The 27,292-nt window shown below is 41.4% G+C and overlaps 1 protein-coding gene across 16 annotated transcripts in view; it reads left to right on the top strand.

The window, feature by feature from the left end:
* Positions 1–27,292, top strand: part of atxn2 (ataxin 2) — a 30,902-nt gene continuing 3,610 nt past the window's right edge. For 2 of the 16 annotated variants that reach the window (XM_080038450.1, XM_080038462.1), the window contains exons 1-21: positions 1–471; positions 1,958–1,988; positions 4,548–4,607; positions 5,012–5,083; positions 7,950–8,106; positions 14,721–14,848; positions 15,091–15,182; positions 15,431–15,619; positions 16,324–16,496; positions 17,353–17,616; positions 18,657–18,842; positions 19,129–19,308; positions 19,489–19,596; positions 19,796–19,866; positions 19,975–20,327; positions 20,813–20,876; positions 20,990–21,136; positions 21,859–21,876; positions 22,510–22,582; positions 24,699–24,892; positions 27,056–27,179. In XM_080038450.1, coding sequence (XP_079894576.1) covers positions 362–471; positions 1,958–1,988; positions 4,548–4,607; positions 5,012–5,083; positions 7,950–8,106; positions 14,721–14,848; positions 15,091–15,182; positions 15,431–15,619; positions 16,324–16,496; positions 17,353–17,616; positions 18,657–18,842; positions 19,129–19,308; positions 19,489–19,596; positions 19,796–19,866; positions 19,975–20,327; positions 20,813–20,876; positions 20,990–21,136; positions 21,859–21,876; positions 22,510–22,582; positions 24,699–24,892; positions 27,056–27,179 — 2,794 coding nt within the window. In that variant the 5' untranslated portion in view covers positions 1–361. Of the gene's footprint in view, positions 472–1,957; positions 1,989–4,547; positions 4,608–5,011; positions 5,084–7,949; positions 8,107–11,289; positions 11,305–14,720; positions 14,849–15,090; positions 15,183–15,430; positions 15,620–16,323; positions 16,497–17,352; positions 17,617–18,656; positions 18,843–19,128; positions 19,309–19,488; positions 19,597–19,795; positions 19,867–19,974; positions 20,328–20,812; positions 20,877–20,989; positions 21,137–21,858; positions 21,877–22,509; positions 22,583–24,698; positions 24,893–27,055; positions 27,180–27,292 lie in introns of all 16 variants that reach the window. The other 14 variants (XM_080038459.1, XM_080038463.1, XM_080038452.1 and 11 more) reach the window with 12 other exon arrangements.

A 27,292-nucleotide genomic window follows, 5' to 3' on the forward strand; every position in this document is an offset into this window, starting at 1 on the left:
CTGTTAGCAACGGAAGCAAGCTGAGATAGCTGTAAACCCTATTTTGAGATAATCGAAACATTTTGTTAGGATTAAGTAACAAATTGACAAGAGGCGTAACACCCACGTTTATTTTGGAACAGTGATAGGCGTGTGTTGTCTTTTTTAAATACATATTTTTTTCTGTTTTAAAAGGAATTGTACAGATTGCTAATTTAGCTAGCTAACTGTTAGCCTGCTAGCTGCTTGGCATAGCATCTTCCTCGAAAGGCACGTTGACATTAGCCCGCAAGAGCTGTCACACAACCACACACCGTTTCATCGGCAAGAAATTGCGGTGCGAAGCTGGTCGTTTTAAGACGCTGTCTTTTATGGGATCACCATGTCAATGAAGGCCGGTGGAAATCGCAGCAAGCCCGGCGGTGGCAACACCGCTGGAGCCGCCGCCTCCGGTGCTGGAGGAAGCGGCGGGGGGAGACCGAGTCTGGGCAGGTCTGTGAGATTTAACCGGTAATTTAGCGAAATAAAAACACAGCCGCGGGGGTTACTGCAGTCAAGTTTTCACTTCTTGACCACAGTCGCTTCCTACAGTGGTATTTTTGAGAGATGACATGCCTGTTAAGCGGTCCAAAACTACTACGTGTTTTTGGACGGTGCGTGGGCCTCGCGACGCTGTGCAGCTCGCGAGGCCTGTCCGCTTGCTCCAATAATGTTGCAACTTCGACGTAACGTTACCTCCTATTGCACGTTAGATAAAACGTATCATCTGATATATTGACTGTGTATAAAGACATGTTTAGGTGGGCAATCGTATTTCCCCACATGCGTGCAGCAGTGAAGCTGTTCGCCAAATTGCTGATATCAGTTTACTATCAGCTGGTAGTCGATTTAGCTGGCGATAATTAGCCGTTTGACAGCCCATGCTTGTTATTCAGCGCACTTGCCTCATCCAGTGTCATTACGGCTAGCTAACGGGACAGTCTGGTGACTTTTCAATCAAGGAGACTGCGATAAAGGCAGCTGTGTTTAAAATGAATTCTACTGTCATGTAGCCTGGTACGTTACCGCAATATTGCTGCAACGGGTTTGCAAATAAATTGTTATAAAGCGTGTGGACGAACGAACGAAAGAAAGGGGCGGGTGTGGAGATGAGGAGAAGGAGAAGGGGAATCATAGACCGACGGGCTTTCAACCTTGACGTTCCCGTTGCTGCTCGTGTGAAATAGTGTCCTTGAAGCATGACATTTCTGTACATGTCCTCCTCACACATGCTGTCAGTGCAGGAGCCGTATGCGTATGGTGAATTTTTGGTGGCGTTAATTTGCTCAGGTTTCTTCTTGCTATTCACCGGTCACTAGGACAGCATGTCCCATTCATTGCGTAGGTTTTTAATCTGTCAGGGCCATGCGAAGATATTGTATTCTACAAATAAAATTGTACCATTTCGACTAATGCACCCACATCTTCATTCGCAATCCATTTTGATTGGTAATGCTTTCATTTTAGGGGAATGAGTGTGTTCAAATAAGCCTATTACTCATTAATTACAACGGATATGGTGTATGGCAAGGGACCATAACCTACATTGAATCATGTTTAAATGCTTGGCTTTCTGCCAGCTACTGAACAAGGGGCGTTTTAGGACATGTTTGAAAAAAAAAATGTTGGCTACTACTGAGTGTTTAGCAGGTATCCTCTTGTACAATATTCTAATCAGGGAAATTTCAATGTTACATTGCATTCAGATATGTACTGCATTTAAATGGGCAAGATTAAATTGAATAATCCCTGTTTGAGATTTGAGGGTTTCCCTTAAACATGTGCAAAAGCAGCTCTGTACCATCTTGGACATTTTCACCACCTCCCTCCTGAGATTTTTATCCTTTTCTCATACAGTTGCGCAGAGAGTGCTTTGTTTCAGTATGCTAATTCCAATTATGATGGCTAGTTTGATAACAATGCATTTTCTTTCTTTTAGGGGAAGACACAGTGGTAAAGGCCCCGCAGCAGTAAGTAACAGGTTAACTACAGTCCCCTCCATAAGTATCGGAACAGTGAGGCCAATTCCTTTATTTTTGCTGTAGACTGGAAACATTTGGGTTTGACACCAAAATATGAATATGAGACAATAGATCAACATTTCAGCTTTTATTTCCAGGTATTCACATCTGGATCTGATACACAACTGAGAAGATAGCATTATTTGTGAAGGAACACCACATTTTTAGGTGAGCAAAAGTATTGGAACAGATAGACTAAAAATAAATTAAAGTGAATAAGACTTAATATTTTGTTGCAAAGCCTTCGCTTACAACAACTGCATCAAGCCTGTGACCCATTGAAATCACAAAACTTTTGAATCCTCCTTTTTGATGCTTTTCCTGGCTTTCACTGCAGCCTTATTCAGTTGCTGTTTGTTTAATCTCTTCAGTCTCCTCTTTAGCAGGTAAAATATTTGCTCTATAGGGTTTAAGTCTGGAGATTGACTTGACCAGTCTAAAACCTTCCATTTCTTGACCCTGATTAACTCCTTTGTTGTTTTTGCAGTGTGTTTTATCTTGCTGCATTATGAAGGATCTTCCAATCAGTTTGGTTGCATCTTTCTTTAAATTCAATTGGCAGACAAAATGTTTGTGTAAACTTCTGAGTTCATTTAGCTGTTGCCATCATGTGTTACATCATCAATGAAGATTAATGAGCCCATCCGAGAAGAAGCCATGCAAGCCCAAGCCATGACATTGCCTCCACCGTGTTTCACAGATGAGCTTGTATGCTTGGGGTCATGAGCAGTTCCTTTCTTTCTCCAAACTTTAGCCTTTCCATCACTTTGGTAAAGGTTCATCTTGACTACAACACAGTAACACATGATGGCAACAGCTAAATTAACTTAAAAGTCTACAGAAACATTCGGTCTGCCAATTTAAAGAAAGATGCAACCAAACTGATTGGAAGATCCTTCATCATGCAGCAAGGTAATGACCCTAAACAACTTCAAAAACAACAAAGGAGTTCATTAGGGGCAAGAAATGGAAAGTTTTAGACTGGCCAAGTCAATCTCCAGACTAAACTCTATAGAGCATGCATTTTACCTGCTAAAGAGGAGACCGAAGGGTGTAACCCCCCAAAACAAACAGCAACTGAATGAGGCTGCGGTAAAGGCCTGGAAAAGCATCACAAAAGAAGAATGCAAAAGTTTTGTTATGTCAATGGGTCACAGGCTTGATGCAGTTATTGCAAGCAAAGGATTTGCAACAAAATATTAAGTCTTATTCACTTCAATTTACTTTAAGTCTATCTGTTCCAATACTTTTGCTCACCTAAAAATGTGGTGTTCCTTTACAAAAACTGCTATCTTCTCAGTTGTGTATCAGATCCAGATGTAAATACCTGGAAATGAAAGCTTAAATGTTGATCTATTGTCTCATATTCATATATTGGGGTCAAACCCAAATGTTTCCAGTCTACAGCAAAAATAAAGGAATTGGCCTCACTGTTCCGATACTTATGGAGGGGACTGTATATGTCAATGGAAGATGTCTTTTATGCATCATCAGAAGTTTTGGTATACATAATATTAATTCAAAGAAGAGCAGCTTCTTTTTGAAACCCACACATTAAATTAATGTTTCTTTTTGATTAGACTGTGCAGAGGCATGCAATATGGTTTAACATTTGCACAGAATGAACCTGAGACAGCCTTAATCCAGTGGTTAGAAATCTTTTACTCTATATACTAGGGGAGTGCACGTGTACACGTGTAACCGTTTAGTAAATCATAACCGTTTAGGAAAAATCAATAAACGAAAACCGTTTTTTTTTTTTTTTTTTTTTTCTTCAAATTTCAAAGTTTTTAAATATGTTCTGGAGACACGCGTTTATTGATTTTACATCACTAATAAACTAATTGGGGAGGATAAAAGCTAGTCTGCCGAGAATATGTCTGTCCCTCGGCGAGTGTGTGTGAGTGAGTGAGTGTGTGTATCGGCGCACACACACACACGGGGAGTCGCCGTGCTGGGGCTCGACTCACAGCAACGGAAGAGTGATGAAAGATAACCTAAAGATTAAAGTTACCCGGTTGACGTGAACTACGCTCGTAAGTAGCCCGAACTTTATAACACCTGTTCAACATGCATTTAACGTGGACATGTAGAAAGCGATAGGCTATATTAATCAGGAAATGAATGAAGCGCGATTATGATGGCGAACGTGTGTGTGTGTGTGTGTGTGTGTACCATGGCCCTATTATAAGAGGTGTGTAAACAAGCGTAGTTCATGTCAATTGTGTGTTTACAGGCGAACGAACGCGTACGTGTGTGTGTGTGTGTGTGTGTGTGTGTGTGTGTGCCTACAAGACGGCGGGGGCACGAGGACAATGACGTCACGGTTAACCGTGTACACGAAAAAAAAATTGTCGTGTACACGGTTAGGCATTTTTGTAAACGTTCACACCCCTACTATATACTCATACCTAAGCCTACAGGAATGGAACACATTTTGAATAGGGGTCACATAATTTTTCTTTGTGTATGGGGAACATCAGAATTTAACTGTGTTTTTTTCTTTAGGTCATTTTCAATGGTGTTTATGCAAATATGAGGATGGTCCATGTCTTGACTTCAGTGGTGGTACGTTTTCTGTGTCTGTCTTGTTAAGTTCTTGGAGTGATGTTCCAGAAATGTCTAGCCTGTCCTTTCGAAATAATCACAGTTGCAAGATAAAAAAAACTAAATCTTGTCTGAAACAACAATATGAATCATGCTTATTGTAAATGAATTTGTAACAGCAGCACATACTGCAGTCTGTCTTAGACTGCATAGTGTAACTTCAAAATCTCCATGCTGCTATAAACAAAGCATGTGAGATTTGTAGAGACAGCTGGTTGCATAAACAAAGCAGAGATTGATCAATCATGTATCTGTTACACAGCAGATGTTTTTTTTTTATTTGCTTTTTGAATGTGCACATTGACACTTTATTAGATGAATGAGTGATTCATTCAGTGAATAATGATAGTCCTATTTATTTATAGGGTGCCAAGTGTGAGCTGAAAGTGAAAAACGGAGCTGTCTATGAAGGAGTATTTAAGACATACGGTCCAGAGGTAAGGTTCCCACATCATTTGATGCAGGTGCTAACAAGGAGCTAGATCTTTGATTTCCTCAGCAGAAGCACTAATGATTAGGGCTAACTCTGCCGGTAGATATATAGTGCCCAGGCAGCACTCAATAGCAGCTAAACCCCTGAGGTGGCTCAGACAAAGATCGCCCTTTCCATCTTTCCGTTTATGGAGGAGGGGCATGTGGCCCTTCATCCTCCCTTTTTAGTTTGAAGTATTCCCCCATTCCCCAAACATTTATCCCCTGTTTTCACACCAAACAGTAGCTTTGATTTAATTTTCTGTATCTTATATCCCCTTCCTCTTTTTCTAAGATTGTGTGTGACTGAAATATGACTAAGGCTGGCGGGATACTGCCAGATACAGTATCTCACAAAAGTGAGTACACCCCTCACATTTCTTCAAATATTTCATTATATCTTTTCATGGGACAACACTGAATAAATGACACTTTGATACAATGTAAAGTAGCGTGTGTACAGCTTATATAACAGTGTAAATTTACTGTCCCCTCAAAATAACTCGACACACAGCCATTAATGTCTAAACTGCCGGTTACAAAAGTGAGTACACCCCTGAGTTAAAATGTCCAAATTGGGCCCAAAGTGTCAATATTTTGTGTGGCCACCATTATTTTCCAGCACTACCTTAACCCTCATGGGCATGTAGTTCACCAGAGCTTCACAGGTTGCCACTGGAACCCTCTTCCCCTCATTCATGACAACATCACGGAGCTGGTGGATACTGGAGACCTTGCGCTCCTCCATCTCCTGTTTTAAGAAGCCCCAAAGATGCTCAATAGGGTTTAGGTCTGGGGACATGCTTGGCCAGTCCATAACCTTTACCCTCAGCTTCTTTAGCAAGGCAGTGGTCGTCTTGGAGGTGTGTTTGGGGTCGTTATCATGCTGCAATACTGCCCTGCGGCCCAGTTTATGAAGGGAGGGGATCATGCTCTGCTTCAGTATGTCACAGTACATGTTAGAATTCAATGAACTGTAGATCCCCAGTACTGGCAGCACTCATGCAGCCCCAGACCATGACACTCCAACCACCATGCTTGACTATAGGCAATACACACTTTTCTTTGTACTCCTCACCTGGTTGCCGCTCCACACTCTTAACACCATCTGAACCAAATAAATGTATCTTGGTCTCATCAGACCACAGGACATGGTTGCAGTCATCCATGTCCGTAGTCTGTTTGTCTTCAGCAAACTGTTTGTGGGCTTTATTTTGCATCATCTTTAGAATAGGCTTCCTTCTCGGACGACAGCCATGCAGACCAGTATGATGCAGTGTGTGGCGTATGGTCTGAGCACTGACAGGTTGACCCCCCACCCCTTCAAGCCCTGCAGTAATGCTGGCAGCACTCATACGTCAATTTTCCAAAGCCAACCTCTTGGTATGACGCTGAAAACGTGCACTCAACCTTCTTAAACTGGGCCGCAGGGCAGTATTGCAGCATGATAACGACCCCAAACACACCTCCAAGACGACTACTGCCTTGCTAAAGAAGCTGAGGGTAAAGGTTATGGACTGGCCAAGCATGTCCCCAGACCTAAACCCTATTGAGCATCTTTGGGGCTTCTTAAAACAGGAGATGGAGGAGCGCAAGGTCTCCAGTATCCACCAGCTCCGTGATGTTGTCATGAATGAGGGGAAGAGGATTCCAGTGGCAACCTGTGAAGCTCTGGTGAACTCCATGCCCATGAGGGTTAAGGTAGTGCTGGAAAATAATGGTGGCCACACAAAATATTGACACTTTGGGCCCAATTTGGACATTTTTTCTTAGGGGTGTACTCACTTTTGTAACCGGCAGTTTAGACATTAATGGCTGTGTGTCGAGTTATTTTGAGGCGACAGTAAATTTACACTGTAATACAAGCTGTACACTGACTACTTTACATTGTATCAAAGTGTCATTTCTTCAGTGTTGTCCCATGGAAAGATATAATGAAATATTTGAAGAAATGTGAGGGGTGTACTCACTTTTGTGAGATACTGTATATTTTAATTGGTGTGCTCGCAGGCAAAGACCAGTTTGCTTTGAGACCAAAACAAAGCGTCCACACTGTTTGCAAACCCAGCTTTCTAACATTCTCAAATATTCACCACCCATAAGTCCTCAGTCTCTCAGTGAAACAATGTAATGTTTGGTATCAGGACTCGTGTTTTCAATTTTCTTCTGTTGTATTGTAGAGTTGTACTATAAATATTTTTTTTTAGATAAATGTTTGTTGTGTGCTTCAACCGCAACTCACAAGCGTAATGGCATGCACTTGCACCATCTGGCACAAAATGCCATTACATTGGCAGACCTCAATTCCTTTCTGTCAGTAAAAAACTTGTTTTTTAAATGCTGAAAGCCAATTTTTGGGTCCTCTTTTATCAGGTTGCGCTCATCTGTATTTTATTTTCTTCCATCCATCAGCTTTTTTAAATTTATTTTTGGGTTATTTGATTCATTGTTTTGCTAATAATCTGAAATAATGATAGAAACATGCAAACTTCAAGGGGACCTATTCAATCGTTGTTTTGTCTAACAGAAAATAATAATACATTTAATTCAGAATAATAAAATCTATAGAAAAAAAGCTAATCCTCCTTCAGAATCTGGAAGAGAGAATGTTTGGCATTTTTGCACAATACATTTACCTAAACAAAGATCGATTAGTTTTTAAAATTCATCTTCTGCCCGTCTAGCTACTGTGGTTTGTGATACGGATTTAACAACACATGGTCTATATCCCCTCCATTGACCATGGTTCCTTATTCCTTCTGTAGATAGTTTAGGCTTTTTCTGCATTTCAGATTCCACTTTATTCAAATGTAACGTAACCTCCTCTCTCAGTGCGACCTGGTGTTGGATGCAGCCCACAGAAAGAGCCCAGAGGAGCCCAGAAAGGAGGATATTGTGGAGAGCATCATTTTCAAGGCCTCAGACGTTGTGGTGGTGACCTTCAAAGATGTGGACCTGAATTTTGCCAGGAAAGGTACTGAGGGCATTTGTGTTGACAATCATTTCATTTAGGCAAATCACCTAGTCTTGAACATAATAAAAACATGAGAAGCATGCACAATGTAATGTTAGTTTGTCACTTGCAGTCATTGCACACACACACACACACACACGCACGCACGCACACAAGCACACGCACACACAAATAAACACGTGACTGCACATGGGTGCATACACACAACATATTGATCTTTTTCAGTCTGTATTCGCTACCTTCATGTCACAAAGGTTTTGCCACTAGTTACATACACCTCATGTCTCTGCTCTGAGTGTCTCAGTCATTGAAGACTAATGTGATCTATTGATTGGTCCGAAGGTTGCCCCGGCGCAGCAAGGACACTCAATAAAGGCTGAATGGGTTCTCTTCATCTAATTAATTTTGACCCATACAAATCTCCTTTGAACGACAAAATGGACTGTGTGGGAGGGTTTTATTGTCTGTAAATGACCAGGTGACAAATTTATCACCACATGATTTTAAAATTATTCTACAGCACTGGTGCCACTGAAATTGTTATCCAGTTAGATTGAAGAGTTGTTGACTGAATGGAAATTTCAGTGTTTTGCAGAAAACTAAAACATCTACAGCACCATAGCTAATGTTAGTGATACTAAGTCAACAAGGCAGTTAGCTAGTCTGCATATACCGTATTTTCCGCACTATAAGCCGCACTGGACTATAAGCCGCAGGTGTTATAATGTTTAATTACCATATGTAAGAGTTCGTGCACAGAGGGGATTGTCGGGAAAGAGATGGCTGCTTGAGGAAGCTCCCATTTATTAACATTTCAACAAACAAGTTGCATATTTGCATAACGTAGCCTACGTAAGTGTGAAATTGTAGCTACTAGGGATGGGCACGAGTGTTTTCGCTACTCGTGTGATCGCTTGCTTTCCTCAAGGATCAATCGATTCCTCGTTAAACTTTTTTCTATTTTTAGAACGCAACGCATCTGTCTACAGAACAACGGTTGACCGCAATAAAGCGCTCAGTGCTTATGTCAAACAGTCACAGTTGCCATATGATATTAAAGGCACTACGAGTAAGATGGCACGTTGGCGTCCCCTTTGGACAAAAGCGGTAGTATTTTTACGACGCCCGCTGTCGCAAATGCTCGTGCCAGGCGCGTGAGCGTGGACTGAGAAGGGCGCAATATAGTGCATGTTCGTGTGTTGAAAGTGTGAGGACTCTTTTCGGCTCCGTGAGAGTGGTTTTGACACTGCATCAACTAATGCCAGTCAGTACACACACCTGCTTGCAATGAGTTGATTCAGCAGCGTCATCTAACTACTCTCTCTCTCACGGAGCTGTGTCCTCACAGAAAGCGAATGAATGAGAGACGGCAGTTAGTAGACTATGGATCACGATGAGGTAATGTGTTTGTGTTGTTGATGTAAATAATGACTATTTCAGATAATGGTTATCTGATGATGGTGAAGCAAAGCAAACTTTGTGTTAGTACCAACCGCTCATTCATTTAGCAGTCTAGTTTCGCTCTCGTGAAATTGTATACACGTTGCTTGGCAACGTCCTCCCGCCCGCCTATCACTCACTCTCCCTTTTCGCTTTTCTTCATTGCATTCTCTTTTTTTTCTTTGATGGTTCAGCCCCGTTATCAGTCATTTATGACGACAAATAACTGTCTCAAACAAGGCTCCCGCTCCCCTTCCCTCACCTGGAGGGATAGGCTTCTCAAATCGCGTTGCAGCGCCACACTGAAATCTGCAACCAATACGGATATGTGACCATAGAGCCTGCACGAGCGAACCGAAAATCGGACTGGGTGTGCGACCAGACCAAAAGCAGTAATAAAAACTATATAAAAACGTCTTTCTTTGCACTGATGGTCTCGTTTGCTGTTAAAGGTAATTTATGATTATCAGAGGAAACATGAGGTTGTTTAAAAGATATTTAAATGTTACTCGTATCCGCTTTAAGGATTTTTTAAAATTATTTAATTACTTTTCCTCACTGAAAGTAATTAAATAGACGGGCCACAATTTAAACCGATCGAGTAGGTCTGCGATGGGGAGAAAAAAGAGAAAAAAAGCATGGGCTGTAGTTGTAACAAAAAAAAATTGCCTAAGTCACCATTTAAAATAAGAAGGGCAGCAGATAATATAAAATGATTGTCCTACAATTTAAATACATATAAATAACTCACCAAAGCAGATAGTTGTAGGCCTATATCGAACCGCGTAATGCTCACTCCGTGTCCGTGAATAATTACCGCAACTTATCCCCATATTCCCTATTGAAGGCTTCTTAACTGTTGTTGGCTCGGGGCGAATGTGCCTGAAGTAAGCCTTGCTTCTTCTTTTCTTTCCAAGTGGAGAGCACCTTGCATGCTCACCTGGAGTCTACTCATTACTAACTGAGAGTGACAGGTGTCATCTCCCCTTTTTTAAACGTAACTTTATCATCTGCTTTGAAATAATTGGACAGTTATATTCCTGAAAATATTCTGGAGGAAGGAGAGACCGTGTTCAGCTCCGCGGTGCCGTAAAGAACACAGGCTGCGCTGCGGTGGCACGGAGGTGGCAGTTATTTGCAGTTGATGTTTGACACAACGCTCAGTTTATTGCACTTGCATCAAAATATTTCATTTTGTTAAACTTTATTTTATCCGTTTTGTGCCGTTTTGTACACTATATAACATTTTAAAATAGGGGCGGCCGCGTCCCGCCGGCCTAAAGGCTACAGACACTAAAAAAAAAAAAACGATTTTCCTCATCCACCAATCGAGTTCATTTGAAACGAGGAGTACTCAAATACTAACGCCCATCCCTAGTAGCTACAGAACATATACTGTGCTGTGTAATAACAGGGTCGAAAAATGGGGAAAAAGTCGCGGCTTATAGTCCGAAAACTACGGTAGTGTACTGGTCAGAAATTTTCTTTTTCTTTAGATCTTTTTTTTTATGAGGTGACATTGGATGTGCCTTGACTATACTAAATGAAAACCAAATTTAAAAAAAACTAAACAAAAAAAACTGAATTTCGCGTTTAAGATCTACACCTAGATGATCCATAGTGTAAGCCTATAACGCTGTTTGATATTAAGTCAACTGTTATTCTGTCAGTCAACCTTCTGACTCTCTCTCTGTCATCTGTCTGTCTGTCTGTCTGTCTGTCTGTCTGTCTGTCTGTCTCTCCTCTTCCATGTTCTAGTTGCTTCTGACACAGGTAAGATATGGCTGTTTTCTCATCTCGCACATTGTATGCACTCAAACAAATGTGTAAATATATGCTTGAGCCTGATCTGTTGTCACCTATTTCACCAATGTTGCTTTCAGTCGAAGGGCAGCAACTTTACCTATCATATGAACTTTAATTGAGCTTTTGCTTTAGAGGTCAGCAGAGGTTCAACATGGAAACCTATCCTGGTATGACATTAAACGTGTGGCCCTATGCTTACTCATGAGGAATCTAAGGACGTGTCTGAGATATATTGTTAATGGTGTAAAAAGTATAATTTAGTAAACTAGCACTAATACTTGGTACTATAATACTTATACTTTTTAGCATTAGTATAAGTGAGAAGCTTTCAAATAATTAATCTTTTTATCTAATTTTGTTATGGTTTAGAGTAGACCAAAGCAAATTGAAGCCTTTAAAAAAAGGCTTCAATGGCTCAAAGAAATGGCTAGTTCTGTCCGAATGTTGTAATCTGGTTTGGTTCTGAAGTGCTTCTGGGTAATTTTACTGACTCAATCTAAATGCATGTTTGCTTACCCCTCATTAGGCCCACTGTTTATTTTTAAATGTTCCTTATTTCGTGTACGATTCCCTTGATGGACGGTGTGCATAGAACCATACCAACCACCTCTTCTAATATAATTCAGGCCTGTGCTAACCCGACTGTATGTATCTAATATTTCTGATCTTGCTCAGCTCCAGAAATTCCTGACTGCACTTTGTATTCTGTAATGTAGCTCCCGGAGGCTGATATGCTTCATGCACATGGTCCATTGGTGCCATTTCCGAGAATGTGTGGATAGATCTGGGCTAACATAAGATTGGATTTCCGAAATATAGCTGTTTTATATTGCTTTAGTTAACACAGGCCTGTGTAACATGCCTGTGTTAACTAATGCATTCTGCCAGTTTACTTAAGTATAATCAGGGTTCGTACAGCTTTTTAAGAGTAAAATTCAAGCACTTTTCCAGCACTATCAAGATAACATGTCAACTTTTTCAAGGAAGACAAAGCTTTAAATATACAGTATATAAATAAATGCTTATGATTTCATACATTGCCTTATCTGTAAAATGGGAGTGTTCATATAATGTATATGGACAATCACCAATTTGCAGTATGGCCCTAAGGAGACCTTTATCAGTTTAGTTCATATGCCCAAAATGACCATCAATCAGGTTAATAACAACATGACTATACAGGTGATACTCATATTATTAGAATATCATGGAAAATGAATTGGAATTGAGGCCAGAATTCTTTCAAAAGGGGCCCAAACCACGTACTGAGTACATATCGATGATAATACTTTATATAGGGCCGACATTTCTGTATTTAAAATCCCTTTTTTATTGATTTTTATGTAATATTAAAATGTTCAGAGATTTTGAACTTGGGGTTTTCATAAGCTGTAAACCATAATAAATACAAGAATAACAAATGGAGGCTTGAAATATCTCACTTTACATGTAATGAGTATATAATATTTTAGTTTCACCTTTTAAGTTGAATTACTGAAATAAATGAACTTTTGCACGATATTCTAATTTTTCGAGTTTCACCTGTAGGCCTACTTGAGCAATATCACATGAGATGGAGCATATTGTCACTATATCAGTGCTGCTGTGATTCAGTTGAAAATGCCATAATGATAATCAATAGGTCTAGATGTAGGAAATGGTTACTAATTAATAACTTATTTCACACACACACACACACACAGGCCCACAAATGGCTGGGCCCCTGAAAACCTCCTGTCAATGGGCCCCCCTTACTCATACTTCACTTGTATCAATGTGTATGTGTGTGTGCGCTCATCCCTCATAAACACATACATGTATTTGTAGATAGACTAACTATCTCATCAACTAGGGACATGCAGAGAGAGTTTGGGGAACAGTAGCTCAAGTGAGAAAAAGGACTCTTTCTTTTGTGATTATTATACTGTATATGTTTTTAAAAATAGTAGCACATTTCTGACTTACTTACCAATTTATTGTAATACCCTAAAACTCACGCAATTGCTTAATATTCAACAGATTTTTACAAAATAACATTGGTTTTCTTGAGTATTCACTAGGTTTCTCACAGGAGCAGGCAACAACAAAGGACACTATTACAGACATTGCCTATGCTGCAGGCCGCCCCTGAGGTGCAGTAAAGAACTAGTCAGACATCCTTATGGTGTGACACCTGGGTCTGGTCTATGCAGTATGTTCAGTATGTGACATGAAACTCATGGAACATTTTTCAAATTGTACCTGGCTGCTGGCGTCAACCTGAAGACATAGATCAAAGACTTTGGACCTTATTGTCCCCAAAGGGAAATTCTTTAACACAAAAATGTACGTTAAGACATTTAAACCTGTTAGTAGACTCAGGAAAACAACAGAGCAATTACCTTGTCAACTTTATAAGAATGTTTTCTGATTTACCTGAGGGGTCCAAATACTTTTCACAATTCATAGAATAACACCCAGACACAAGTAGCAGGACGACTCAGGTAAAATAATCCAGCCAAAACTGTACAACAATATATCAAAACCAAATTTTGCATGACTTCTAAGTGCCGATTCCCCCATTGTGTAGCCTGCTACAGCTGGAGGTACTTTTTGCAGCCGTACAGTAGCCTATGCCTGCCGGTTATTAGGGCCTCGTCATAACCAAATGGAAACGGATATTTGATATGGAAGTATCGGGAGCAATAGGTCCATGAGCAGCGACTCGTGGTTCTGGATAATTCCTGGAGCGATCGCCAGGTGTGTGGCGCGTGCGCCAGGAAAGAAAATAAGGGGAGCAACTGCACTCGTGCATACAAGACGGTGGCGAAGAAAACATTGCGACATATTTTTTTTAAATTTACATAATAAAAAAATTAGTTGAATTACGACACTGGTCAATAAAGAGAAAATCCAGCATTTTCCAGCACAGTGTTCAGATTTCAAGCACATTTCAAACCTTGAAAACACTCGATTGAAAATCAAGCATTTTCCAGACTTTCAAGCATCTGTACGAACCCTGTATAATGAAATGAATAGACGTATGGGCTGAGAGAGTGAACTTGCTTTTCCCCTTTCTTTACAATGCTGCTCTTGCTCACACTGCCACAAACCTGTTATCCCTGTTCGATATATCAAGCCCAGGGCAAGCAGTAGCTCAAATTTTGGATTTTTTAAAGGATTTTTCCTAATACAGTTGGACCCATGTCTGTTTGTGAATGGGTGACCTACCAATACCGCTATATAGACCTTTGCTGTGACAAGAGCTGTTGAGGATTGACCAAATCCCTGCATAAACAGTAATAGTGCAGCAAAGTGACTATATACCATCATGTGTGTGTTTGTGTGCAAGTTTGTGAGTGGCTGTCTGTTGCACATAAATGTGTTTTTCTTTGTGTGTGCAGCAGATAACTTCACAGATGCAGCCGTGAGCGGTAAGATCAATGGCGAGCATAAAGAGAAAGATCTGGAGCCCTGGGATGGAGGAGAGACTCACAACTCTGACAGCCTAGAGTCTCTGGACACAGACGTGGTAGGAAAACAGACGCAAACACAACACACTGGTTGATGCTTCACTTGTTGTGTGTGTGCGTTGAATGGAATCTGTACAAGCCTTCATATGATGCCTCTGAAATTTGACAGTGGAACAACAAGTAAACACAGGTTGTGTCATCTGATTCTCTCTCTCTCTCTCTCTCTCTCTCTCTCTCTCTCTCTCTCTCTGTCTCTCTGTCTCTCTCTCTCTCTCTCTCTCTCTCTCTCTCTCTCTCTCAGTCTAACGGTTGGGACCCCAATGACATGTTCAAGTACAATGAGGAAAAGTATGGAGTCTTGTCTACATATGACAGCAGCCTGTCTACATATACGTAAGCTTCTCTTTGCTCTTTCTGTATGCATCAAGTGTTTATTCTGTTAGAATGTTTTCTCTTGTTGCACAAGTAATTTAGGTATTTATGTCATACTCCTAGAGAGTGTGTATATACTGTGTATTTGTGTGTATGTATTTCAATGAATAAATAGAAACTATATTTTTCTTCAGTTTGCCCTCACATGTCAAGAGTAAAAACCCTAGTCACTCCATCATCACTTTGTCTGACCTGAGTTTGTTTCCCAGGGTTCCACTGGAGCGGGACAACTCAGAAGAGTTCCTCAAGAGGGAAGCGCGCGCTGCCCAGCTGGCCGAGGAGATAGAGGCCAGTGCCACCTATAAGGCCCGCGTGGCCCTGGAGAACGATGAGCGCACTGAGGAGGACAAATATACTGCTGTGGTGCGCGGGGAAAGGGAGAGTCACACACTCAGCAGGTGAGACCCGGACAAGTATACAAACCTAGTGTCAGTGCATACTTCTTGTTGCAAATGAGTGTGTGTGTGTGTGTGTGAGTGTGTGTTCATACTGTAAATTCACAAGCTGGTGGAGCAGCTTTATTAATTTAATTTCCTTTCCTCGTTTGGACATTTTTCAAGCATTTATTGTTATAAATGATTAACTGAAATATTCCTTACCCCCTTTTTTAACAAACTATAAATATTCAGAGGTGATTTATCTTTTGGGAGTCCTGATGTCTGTCACTGGTGATGTGTTTATAAGGAAAGGAACCTTAACCATGCTTAATATCCAGTGCATGGTCTTGAACAAAGGCAATATGAGGATCTCCTGCATGTAGCAGCCTGGTATATTTCATGTTTCTTTAGATTGCTTTTAAACGAGCATGTCATAAACCGAATATCACTATCCTTTTAGAAGGACTTACCATCAAAATGCAAGGATGAGAGCACAAGTGCAAATGTATTTTATCTGCATAATGCTTGCAGGCACAGGCTTGAGGACCATATTCCAGCCTTAAACGGAGACAAATTCCCTAATTAGACGGCAACGTTTCCAAAAACAAATATTTTCTTGGTTATTATAGGGAATGCTCATTTTGGCGGATGAGAAATACTTGGTTGAATGTAATAAAGTGTAGAATTAATTCCTTGTGTGTGTGTGTGTTTGTGTGTGTACACAGAGAAAACAAGTACATTCCTCCAGGTCAGAGGAACAGGGAGGGGATGTCATGGGGACCGGGCCGTCAGAACTCTCCTCGTCTGGCTCAGAGCTCAGCCGGAGCCTCAAACCCTCGACCAGGACCTCACGACTACAGTCCCAGCTCCGGGGCCGACCAGAGGGTGGTCAACGGAGGTACGCTTATTACACAGACACCTATGGTGGTATGCTGCAACATGTATACAAAGTACTTCTAAAACCGACACACAGAGATGCAATGGTTGGTGAGTAAATTTGGCCAGTATGGTGACCCGACTGTGACTGCTATCTTCTTACTGTTTCACTGGCTGGGTTACCATCACCCTGCTTTTAATGCACATTTAGAAGTATTGCATCAGAAAAGAGTGATGGAAATGCAAAACAATTGAAGAAAGAAAAATTATGCTGTAATTCACAAAAAAGTTTGTTATTGACTTGTGCGCAAAATAGTTAATGCGCTTAGAGACAGCTGTTCCTGCGCCGCTGTATTGCTCTTATTGCTGCTGTGTGCAGTATGCACCATAATGGCTTTGTCTCCGGAAAGCAGTAAACATGGCGAATACTAACTTCAATGAAAGGACAATAACAACTTGCCCAATTGTGACCAATTCCTATCTACCTATTCTTCTTTTTTATCATGGTACAGTAGGTTACCTATACAAAACTAGTGTGGTTTATCTACTCTAACCACTTGATGGAAATAATTTCAAATTTTTTATTTTTTTTTATTTTTTTTGGCAAACTTTCAAAAGACTCCCCTCACATTTAGATGGAAACATGGCTATTGATATAAAGCAGGTGTTGACTTAGTTTGAGTGTCTCTTGGGGTGGTAATATTATGTTGCTGCTTGGAATACACTTTATGCATTTATCGTACTTTTACTTATCATTTTATCATTTTATTTCTGCCTTGCCATTCTTTCCCCCTCTTTCTGTTTCTGCTATAATTTGCTCTTTTCTCCACTTAACCTGGTTGTCATCCTTTGATCATTTGTCCTTCCCCCTTTTTTAGGTTCATCCCATTGGCCCTCACCCTGTCCGTCTCCTTCCTCCCGCCCCCCCTCTCGTTACCAGTCTGGCCCCTCCTCCTCTCTGCCTCCCCGGGCCACCACGCCCACCAGGCCGCCCTCCAGACCCCCCTCTCGACCCTCCAGACCTCCTTCTCATTCATCCCACCCCTCCTATCCCTCCTCCCCCTCCTCCTCCTCCTCCTCCTTTTCCCACCACGGGCCCACGTCGCAGGCCTCCACTCTACCCAAACGCATGTCTTCAGAAGGTACCCACATCAGTGTGGAGTTAGACCTGGGCAAAGGCATGAGTTGAAAAATGAAATTCCCAAATCATATTGAAAAGTTAAACGAGCAAAACAAACTTTCAGAAAATACATTTGCCAAGGTCTAGTGTGGAACAAAACCAAATAGGTTAAGCTGCTTCTCAAAACTGATCTGGTGTCATATTTGCAGACATCCACAAAGCTGATCCTTTTTCAGTGCCATCAGGCAGTTTCACCTTGGCATGTGGGTGCAGCACTTTGCATGCTGTACTGTCTGTTTAGCAAGAGTTGTGGCCAGGGACGTCACCGTGCCAGCTTTTCAAGATGTTTTCTGATAGAGCAAGAGTATCTTAACACTTAGCCTTGACCTATTCTGCTCCAATATTTCTGAGTCAGTTGCATCACTGCTGGCCAGAAGTTTGATTGGTTGTACTTAAAATGACAACCTAACATTATTGTAGCAGGATGATAACATCTCACTTTTGTTCATTGTAATGGAAGGTAAAGAGTTCCCACTATATTCAGCCTCAAACACAACTGTAAGCAAGCCCTTTAACGTCTTAGACCTTGTTTCATGTTAAATCCAATCCAGCTGCCTGCTATCCAAATTCTTAGTGAACGTGTTTTTTAGTTAAATGTTTTTAGAGGGAAATGGTAAAAATAATGTTCTGTCAAAGATCAGATTTGCGCTGGAAGACATTTTGTAACTGCACAAACTCTGCTAAACAGTGAATTCTTTAAAGTACGGGCTCCCACCTCACTTTCCTCACTCCGTTTCACCGTTTCTCAAACTCTCACTTCACACAGTTGTGGTTTGAAAAGTGTGGTGTGTCTGCAGTTTCTCCACTAACATGCATGTCACCAAGTAACATTAGCATACTATTAATGATGTTTGAATCTAAGATAAAGATGTAATCGGCCGAGAGGTTTTGGGTTTTCGAAAGCTTTGGTGAGACACAAGAGTTTGGGAGAGAAACCTTCACAGTGGTATGGTGTACTGCTGGAAATTTGGTCCATCTTCATCCGCCTTTCTCCATCTACAGGTCCACCCAGGATGTCTCCAAAATCCCAGCGGACGCCCCGGGCTCACAGAGTGCCGCCCTGCCGAACCACTGGAGTCCCTCCAGGAGTGGACCTCATTTCCCACAATGCCCCTGGAGAGATCCTAGTGACTCCACCAACCAGGAGCAGCTCCTCTGGTGGGACATGGTCATCAGTGGTCAGCGGAGGTAGAATAATTGTTTATTTTTTTTTCTTCTATACTTTTTTTATAATTATTAATACAGGCAAGAGATAGACTTACCACATACAACCTTTTGATGACGAGAGAAAATACAGCAATGTAACATATCTGCAAAGGAGGTGGGAGGGGGACATATTGTTCAGAAACCCTAACCTATACTTACAAATTGTTGTTGTTAAATGTTGGCCGGTACATAAAGATGAGTGAATTTGGTTGGGGTAGTAACTCACGCCATCTACAGCAAAATCTCATTCCTCCACCCTTTTCCTCAGCTCACAGACCTCGCTCCCCCCGACAGAACAGTATGGGCGGATCCTCTCCCGGCGCCGCCTCCCTCCAGTCACCCCAGACAGGAACTGTTGCTGTGGAAACTGCTGCTACGCCAACTACAGCTTCCTCTCCTACTGCTGCTAGTCCCGCCCCCAACATGGTCGCCTCTTCATCAGGAGATGGTATGCTCAGAGTTTGCCCCACACTTTCAGGTTGATTTGAAGGAATAACAAATTCTAAGTGTGATATAAAATTCCTGATTTCTTGCGTTCTTGGATTTGTCGTTTTTTAGTGTAGGTTCCAGTCATAAATCTTGGCCCTGCTTTTGTGCCGTGACTGACCTCTTTTTCTCTTCTGTATAGCAAAAGAGTGTCGTGTCCAGGAGACAAGACAAACATCCCCCACGGCAAACAAGGAGAACATTAAGCCCTTGGACAGCTCACCTAGTATCACCAGACCAGTCTGCAAAGGTACAGTGTATATACTGGACAGCAGTATTTGCTTCAGAAACCAGCGCTTTAGACTTTTTAGAGGGCTGTAATGCTTTTTTTTGTCTATAATTGAGCTTTTTATGCTGTCTTTACAAACATTGATCATTTCAGAGTTGTAACTCATTCGCTCATGACTGAAACCCTCCATTATGTCTTTCCCTCTCTTCTCGCCTTACAGGACCCCCTTCTATGGCACCAGACCACAGAAAACAAATAGATAATTTAAAGAAATTTAGTGTAGATTTTAGGGTAAGTATCTGTTCAATTTGTACAATGTTGAAATGCTGAACATAACTAACATAACCAGAGCTTGTGTAATTTTAGCTACAATTTTTTATTTATTCCCCCTTCTTCCAGTTGCAGTCTAGTTCAAACTCCGAGCCTGCCTTTGACCAGATGATGACCAAGCCTCCCAGAGATCCGGCAGACAAGCCTAAAGACCTTCCATTGGACAAAGCCTCCACAGTGGGACGGGAGGGCTCTGAGGAGGGTGTTGTAGTGATTAATGCCGGGGCCCAGGCTCAGTCTACAGCCACCACTAACAGCAGTAAGCCTGGCAGCCCCGCAGCACTGTCCCCGTCTCCCTCTGCCCCGGACCAGAAGAGGGCGGCGCTGGATGTGACATCACAGGGGGTTCAGACCACGGCAACCTCCACATTCGGTGGACCCAAGCACGAAGAGAAGGAGGAGAAAAAGGAGGCCATGCCAGAGTGAGTGGGACAGAAGGGCAGGATGGATATGTTTAAGGGATGAGACTGTAAGGCTGGGGATAATTTTCTTATCAAGATTTAACAAGGTGTTTGGTGTTTTGTGCCCCCAACGGATCTGCCTGGAAGGCACCCCTGGGGGCACAAAACACCATCGAGCACTAAACAACTTAACTTAACTGTTTGGTAAAATCCTGAAGGTTTTTTATTCTTCTGTGCCATAGAGCTCCACTTTAGTCCAAAAATTATTAAAAACACATCAGTGCTGCCTCATTGTTGCACTGTGCAATGTGATCCTTCATCACTATTAATATGGAGTAGTTTATTCAATCCAGTATGCAGGTCAGATTTTATTTAGTCCGCAGCTGAAAAATTGTTCCCAGGAAATGCAATATTCACTCCTCTATGAGTGCTAAACGCTACAGTGTTCAGTGTTCAATCCAGGTTGATCCTATAAAACTTCTTAACTCTCCGTTTTCCTCCTGCAGTCAAGTGAGAAAATCAACCCTGAACCCAAATGCCAATGAGTTCAAACCCAGGTTCAATGCACAGGTCAGTATGCAGGCCAGACTGCATTATTCACATACCTTAAACTGAGATTATCAGTCAATCTTTTTATTTTATTTGAATGTCTTTGGCTTTGCATTCTATTCTCCCCTCATCAGCCTAAACCAGCCAACACCCCGACGCCTCCCCGGCCTCAGGGCCAGCCCAGCCCCTCCATCATGGTGCAGCAGCCCCCGACTGTGTACGGCCAGACAGTCTGCTTCCCCCAGATGTATCCGCTCACACCAGTCAGCCCTGGAGTGCAGGTGAGATACACACACCTCTATGCTGAAATGTGCACTATGAAGACATATGTGTTTTTTCATTTTTCATTTAGTGCCGATCATCCTGAGAAGCATCAACTAGTTCATTCAAACTAACCCCTAACAATCATCGCATTGAGCTCTCCCAACTCATCTGCTTAAGTTTTTTTATGGTTTCCGTTTCGGTCTTGAATTCATTTCATGCATGCCATCATTACTTTCTCCACGTTTCCTTAACTTTTTTTAATAGACTAAATCTCACATCTTTTTGTTCTATTGTCGTCTGTGTACGCCTCCTTGTACGGACATCCTTCGTCAGCACTTTCCTTTCCTTCAGTCATCTTCCATACACGGTTATTTGTTTGAATTATTTTTGCTGAATTATTTGAAAAATATAAATATTTGGGATAACAAGCGTAGACATGTTCAAAAGAAAGGAGGTATAAATGAAATTTGTATGCGGTATGATGTCAAAATATATTTCATCACTCTCAAAGTACTTAATAGAAGTTTTTAGTCTATATTTGATGAAATCTAACATTGAGCTCATTTAACATTTGCCATCATAAATCTATATTTTTGTCCTGTGTTGCTTTAAGAAAAACTTGGTGATCCAACATCAGACACCTGTAGACAATAATATACGTTGGCGACCGACTAAAGAGTGGTTCTCTTTTCCTTTTCTCCCCCTCCTCCTCCTCTCTCTCTATCTCTCGCTCCATTAGAAAAGCATAATATGGAAGGTTTGTGAATTTTTTTAATCTTTTTTTTTTCTCCTTTTTTTTCTTAAAGCCCAATCAGTACTGAGATGTTTTGCTTGCTTGTTGAATTAATGCTATCAGATGTTGGTTTGCCAACTTCTTATTGCAATTCATTTGAAACTTTCATCACAGATGGACCTGTAACCTCATCTTATTTCTATCGGCTTCATCTGTTTACAGAACAAATGGCTGTAAGCTAATAGGAGTTTGAGCCTCTTTGTTTTCACTGCAGTACTGTTTACATTAGGAATGCATGTTGTATTATGTTAAGGAGTTAAGTTTTGGAAGATGACGGGCTGAGGTTGGGTTACAGTCGTAGTTGTAACACAGTGTAAAAACATCCTTTTCTGCCAAATGATAGACGGGCATAGAAAATGCATGTGGCCCCCCCAGGTAAGAGATATTCCCACAATCTAACATGCACATATGTGTTTTTAAACATGTTTCTATGCTACTAAAGCAACATTTTAAAGCATATATAGTTGGTGTCCACCCCCACAGACGAATAGAAAGAGGGCTGTTCTTTTTTCATTCTTGTAGAAAAAGTGCCCTGAAAAGACCCAAGTATTAACTTGTATTCTTCATCTGCCATCCTCATTTCCCTCCTTACTGCAGTCTCCGGCTATGTACCAGGTTCAGATGCCTCATATGACAGTCAGCCAGTCTAAACCCTACAGACCAGGTAAAGGTGAGAACAACTACTGCTCTTTTCCCTCTCACTTTTCTTCCTCTCTCTTTCTTTTTCTTTAAAGCTTATTAAATACATCTGGTTACGAGAATTACTGTATTGAACTTGAATGTAAGAAACATTTTTCTGGAAGTCTTATTATATTTGATGACCTTTTCTGTGTTCTAGATAACTGATTGTGTGTTTTAACGGGGTAATGGTGCGTGCGTTACATCACATTTAAAAAGGTGTTTTTTTTCTAGCTGTACTTTTGCCAGGCTAGCAAGTTTCTTCAAGTCCATTTTGCCTCTATTTTAGAATGAGTCATTTAGACCAGTGGTTTTCAAACTGTGTTTTTTATTTTTTTTATTGTTTGTGTTTTTTATATTAAGATCAAGAGTCCTTCTGCTTCGTTCCTCTCACTGCATTTAAATGCATTCATTATATTACAGAGAAATAGGTATTGTTAAAGAAAAAGAGCCCCAAGCCCAACCCAGAGGTCCCTACATACATTTTATTTTAAATTAATATTTTTATTGAAAATCCATGTGTCTTTCTTCAATAGCTTCTAATTCATCAGACCCAGTGTCTCCAAATGATTTGTTCACACAAAATTCCTCATATTTAGCGTCTTAATTATCCTCTCAAAGTGCACCAGATTCATAGCCTGGAAATCCAGACCCTGATATCTTGAACGATAGAGGGTCTGGCCACGATCAATAGTAATTTCCAACTCAAGGGGCGGCTCCTACTTGTGCATTTCAAATGCCACTGCACGCAGTACAAATGTACAGTAAGTGAAAGTGAACTGTTGGCGATGCGCCCCCCGTGATCTTCGGTGATACTGCTCCGTTCTGTCCATTTGGTACGCATCCGCAAGCTTGCAGGATACGTGCAGAAATACGGACGTAATGAACGCAGAGTACGGACAGAAGGCTCCATCCGTATCCGTATGCGTATGTAACGTAGAGCATAAATGAGCCTTAAGGGAGGGAGGTCACATGCATCCCTACATGCAACGGCTTCCTAGCATGCTGCGCTAGACGCATCACAGCACCCTGTGAGCAAGGCTCACACACACACACACAATTACACAACAAATTAAAAACAGCACACACATAGACACACACTGACAACAAATACCAGAGAAGAAAATAATGCAACAACAAAGGGTACACAATACTGCACCAACAGAGCACCAAACTGCAGTACAAGAATGATTCAAAACTGATGTTGGCACAAGTGCAAAAAAACTTTGAGGAATGAGGAAATATTTGCACGGAACTTGGATGAACTACATAAATGTGGGATTTATTACTGCAAGAGTGTGCAGTCGTTCACTTTTACAAGAGAAAAGTTCTCAATAATCTCTCGATCATCATCTAGTACAGTGCTTCTCAAATGGTGGGGCGGCCGTGAGTTGTCGGGGGGGGTGGCCTTGATTTCCAACTGACTTTTTGCTAGCGAGTGTGCTTTGTATGGGCATAACCGCGCGAAAGGCCGCGATTTGTAGTAAATAAATGTCCACGTGTCTCTGTATAATGAATTATAGGTTATCGCATCACAGAAGGCATATTGGCCTATAATAATAAAAAAACACCACCTTAACTATGTTTACAGTTAAAAAATATTTTGAATGAAATGCAACCCTCAGTTAATCATTTGCTCTTGTTTCTCTATCCTGATATTCACAAAGACTGAGTAGTCTTGTTTAAATGTTACAAATTGAGCTAATAAACTGAACTTTGAATTTTTTTTAAGTTGCTGCAGAAGTTATCTCAGCTAATTTTATAATCCAACATCTAATTTGATAATAAGGTGATTGTATGCAGAATGCTCGTGCCAGAAACTCATACAGTGTTTTTGTACAGATAAATAAATAAATATTAGCAGGTTCTCAACAGTATTTCAATTTAGGGGGGGCGCGAAAAAATTTCTGTCCCCTAGGGGGGCATGACAGAAAATAATTGAGAACCACTGATCTAATATATATATTCTATAGAGTCATTTCTGTAAATAATTTTCTTCTTAAACAGCAATACCCTTTTCTCAGTCATCCGTGGTACTTTTAAGTTCATAGTTTAAGCCACTTAAAAAGAAACCTTCCCCATGTAATCTCTTTCCGTGAACCCTCCAGTACCCAACATGCCCCAGCAGAGGTCAGACCAGCACCACCCACAAGGCCAGCCCACCATGATGCACCCGGCCACCGCAGCAGGACCACCTATCGTAGCACAGAGCCCCGCCTACTCTGCCCAGTACTTCACCTGCAGCCCGCAGCAGTTCACCAGCCAGCCGCTGGTCCAGCAGATGACACATTACCAATCACAGGTAGGATCTACTCTACATACAACCTTCTGCCGGTTCCTCTTGTTAAGAACCACATGGAAGCATTGTAATACTGGAATGGTAGGATGGGCTGCCGGTAACCATGAAGTTGCTGGTTCGACTTCGATCCCCGGCACAGGACAGGAGGGTGTTACTTGTAAAACTAGTGGTGGCTGGTATTACATCTACGCTTCCCACCATCTCTACCATTGTGTCCTTGAGCAAGGCACTTAACCCCAAACTGCTCCGGTGGTGCTGTACTTTGGCTGACCCTGCACTCTGACCCCCTCCGAAGTGTTTTTGAGAGGGGATATGCGAAAAGACAAATTTCAATGTGCCTTGTGTAAATTGACTAATAAAAAAACTTAATACTATACAGTCATATGAAAAAGTTTGGGAACCCCTCTCAGCCGGCATTATAATTGACTCTGCTTTCACACAAAAAAGATAAAAGTGGTATGTCTTTCATTTACCAGGAACAGCTAAGTACTGGGATGTTTTCCAAACAAAGATTTTTTGAAAAGCAGTATTTAGTTTTATGAAATTAAATAAAATGTGAAAAACTGGCTGTGCAAAAATATGGGAACCCTTGTGGTCTTGCTGATTTTAATGCATGTAACAGCATGTAAAACTGAGGACTTTAAACGCAAAATTGGTTGGATTATGTTGTTAAACCTTGAACCTCATATAAAGGTCTGTTTAATCATGATAAAAGGTATTTTAGGTGCCTAAATGCAAGTTCCACTTCTCTTTGACTCTCTGCAGAAGTGAGACAGAATACGATCATCAAAACAGCTCCCAAAAGATCTTAAAAACAAAGATTATTCATTGTCATGGTTTAGCGGAAGGCTACAAGAAGCTTTCCCAAAGGTTTCAATTGTCAATTTCTACTGTAAGGAACGTTGTCAGGGAATGGAAGGACACAGGCACAGTTGCAGTTAAACCCAGGTCTAGCAGACCAAGAAAAGTACAAGAGCGGCATATGCGGCGGATTGTGAGAATGGTTGCACACAACCCAAAGATCACCTCCAAAGACCTACAAGAACATCTGGCTGCAGATTGTGTATCTGTACATGGTTCTACAATTCAGTGCAATTTGCACCAAAACATCTGTATGGCCGGGTGATGAGAAGGAAGCCCTTTCTGCGCTCACGCCACAGATACAGTTGCATGGAGTAGGCAAAAGCTCATTTAGACAAGCCAGCTTCATATTGGAAGAAAATGCTTTGGACTGATGAGACAAAAATTAAGTTATTTGGTCTTTATAAAAAGCAGATGTTTTGGTGCAAATTGCGCTGAATTGTTGAACGATATACAGATACACAATCTGCAGCCAGATGTTCTTGTAGGTCTTTGGAGGTGATCTGTGGGTTGTGTGCAACCATTCTCACAATCCTCCACCTATGCCGCTCCTGTTTTTTTCTTGGTCTGCCATGCCTGGGTTTAACTGCCACTATGCCTGTGTCCTTCCATTTCCTGACAACGTTCCCTACAGTCGAAATTGACAATTGAAACCTTTGGGAAAGCTTCTTGTAGCCTTCCCCTAAACCATGACAATGAACAATCTTTGTTTTTCAGATCTTTTGGGAGCTGTTTTGATGATCCCATTCTGTCTCACTTCAGCAGAGAGTCAAAGAGAAGTGCAACTTGCATTTAGGCACCTAAAATAAATTTTCTCATGATTAAACAGACATTTCTATGAGGTTCAAGGCTTAACAACATAATCCAACCAACTTTGTGTTTAAAGTCATCAGTTTTACATGCTGTTACAGGCATTAACATCAACAAAACCACAAGGGTTCCTATATTTTTGCACAGCCAGTTTTTCATATTTTATTTTATTTCATACAACCAAATACTGCTTTTCAAAAAATCTTTGTTTGGAAAACATCCCAGTACTTACCTGTTCCTGGTAAATTAAAGGCATACCACTTTTATATTTTTTTTGTGAAAGCAGAGTCAATTATAATGCCGGCTGAGAGGGGTTCCCAAACTTTTTCATATGACTGTATACTGTGGTAGCATCAGTTAGTGCCTGCTGGCTTTATCTATCAAAAACGGTATTCACGTTGGACATCCAGCCCTAGATGAGGACAAAACTGTGTTTTAATGGAACACACGCACACGCTCTGATGCTTCTGTTGTCTGTCCTCGTCTGTCCCCCAGGCGCAGCATGTGTTCAGTCCGGTGATGCAGGGCGGCGCCCGGATGATGGCGCCTCAGCACGGCCAGCCCGGCCTGGTCTCCTCCTCGACTACACAGTACCCAGAGCAGACACACACCATGTATGGTAGGTCAGACCACCACTCGTGTGTCTTCACATGAGTTTCGGGCTACGAAGTGCAGGGGAAGCTATGGTATGGGTATGTTGTTTCAACATGTTTAAATCCTTGCTAACACTGA

This window comes from Ammodytes marinus, assembly GCF_949987685.1.
Source record: "Ammodytes marinus genome assembly, chromosome: 2".
Lineage (NCBI taxonomy): Eukaryota > Metazoa > Chordata > Actinopteri > Uranoscopiformes > Ammodytidae > Ammodytes > Ammodytes marinus.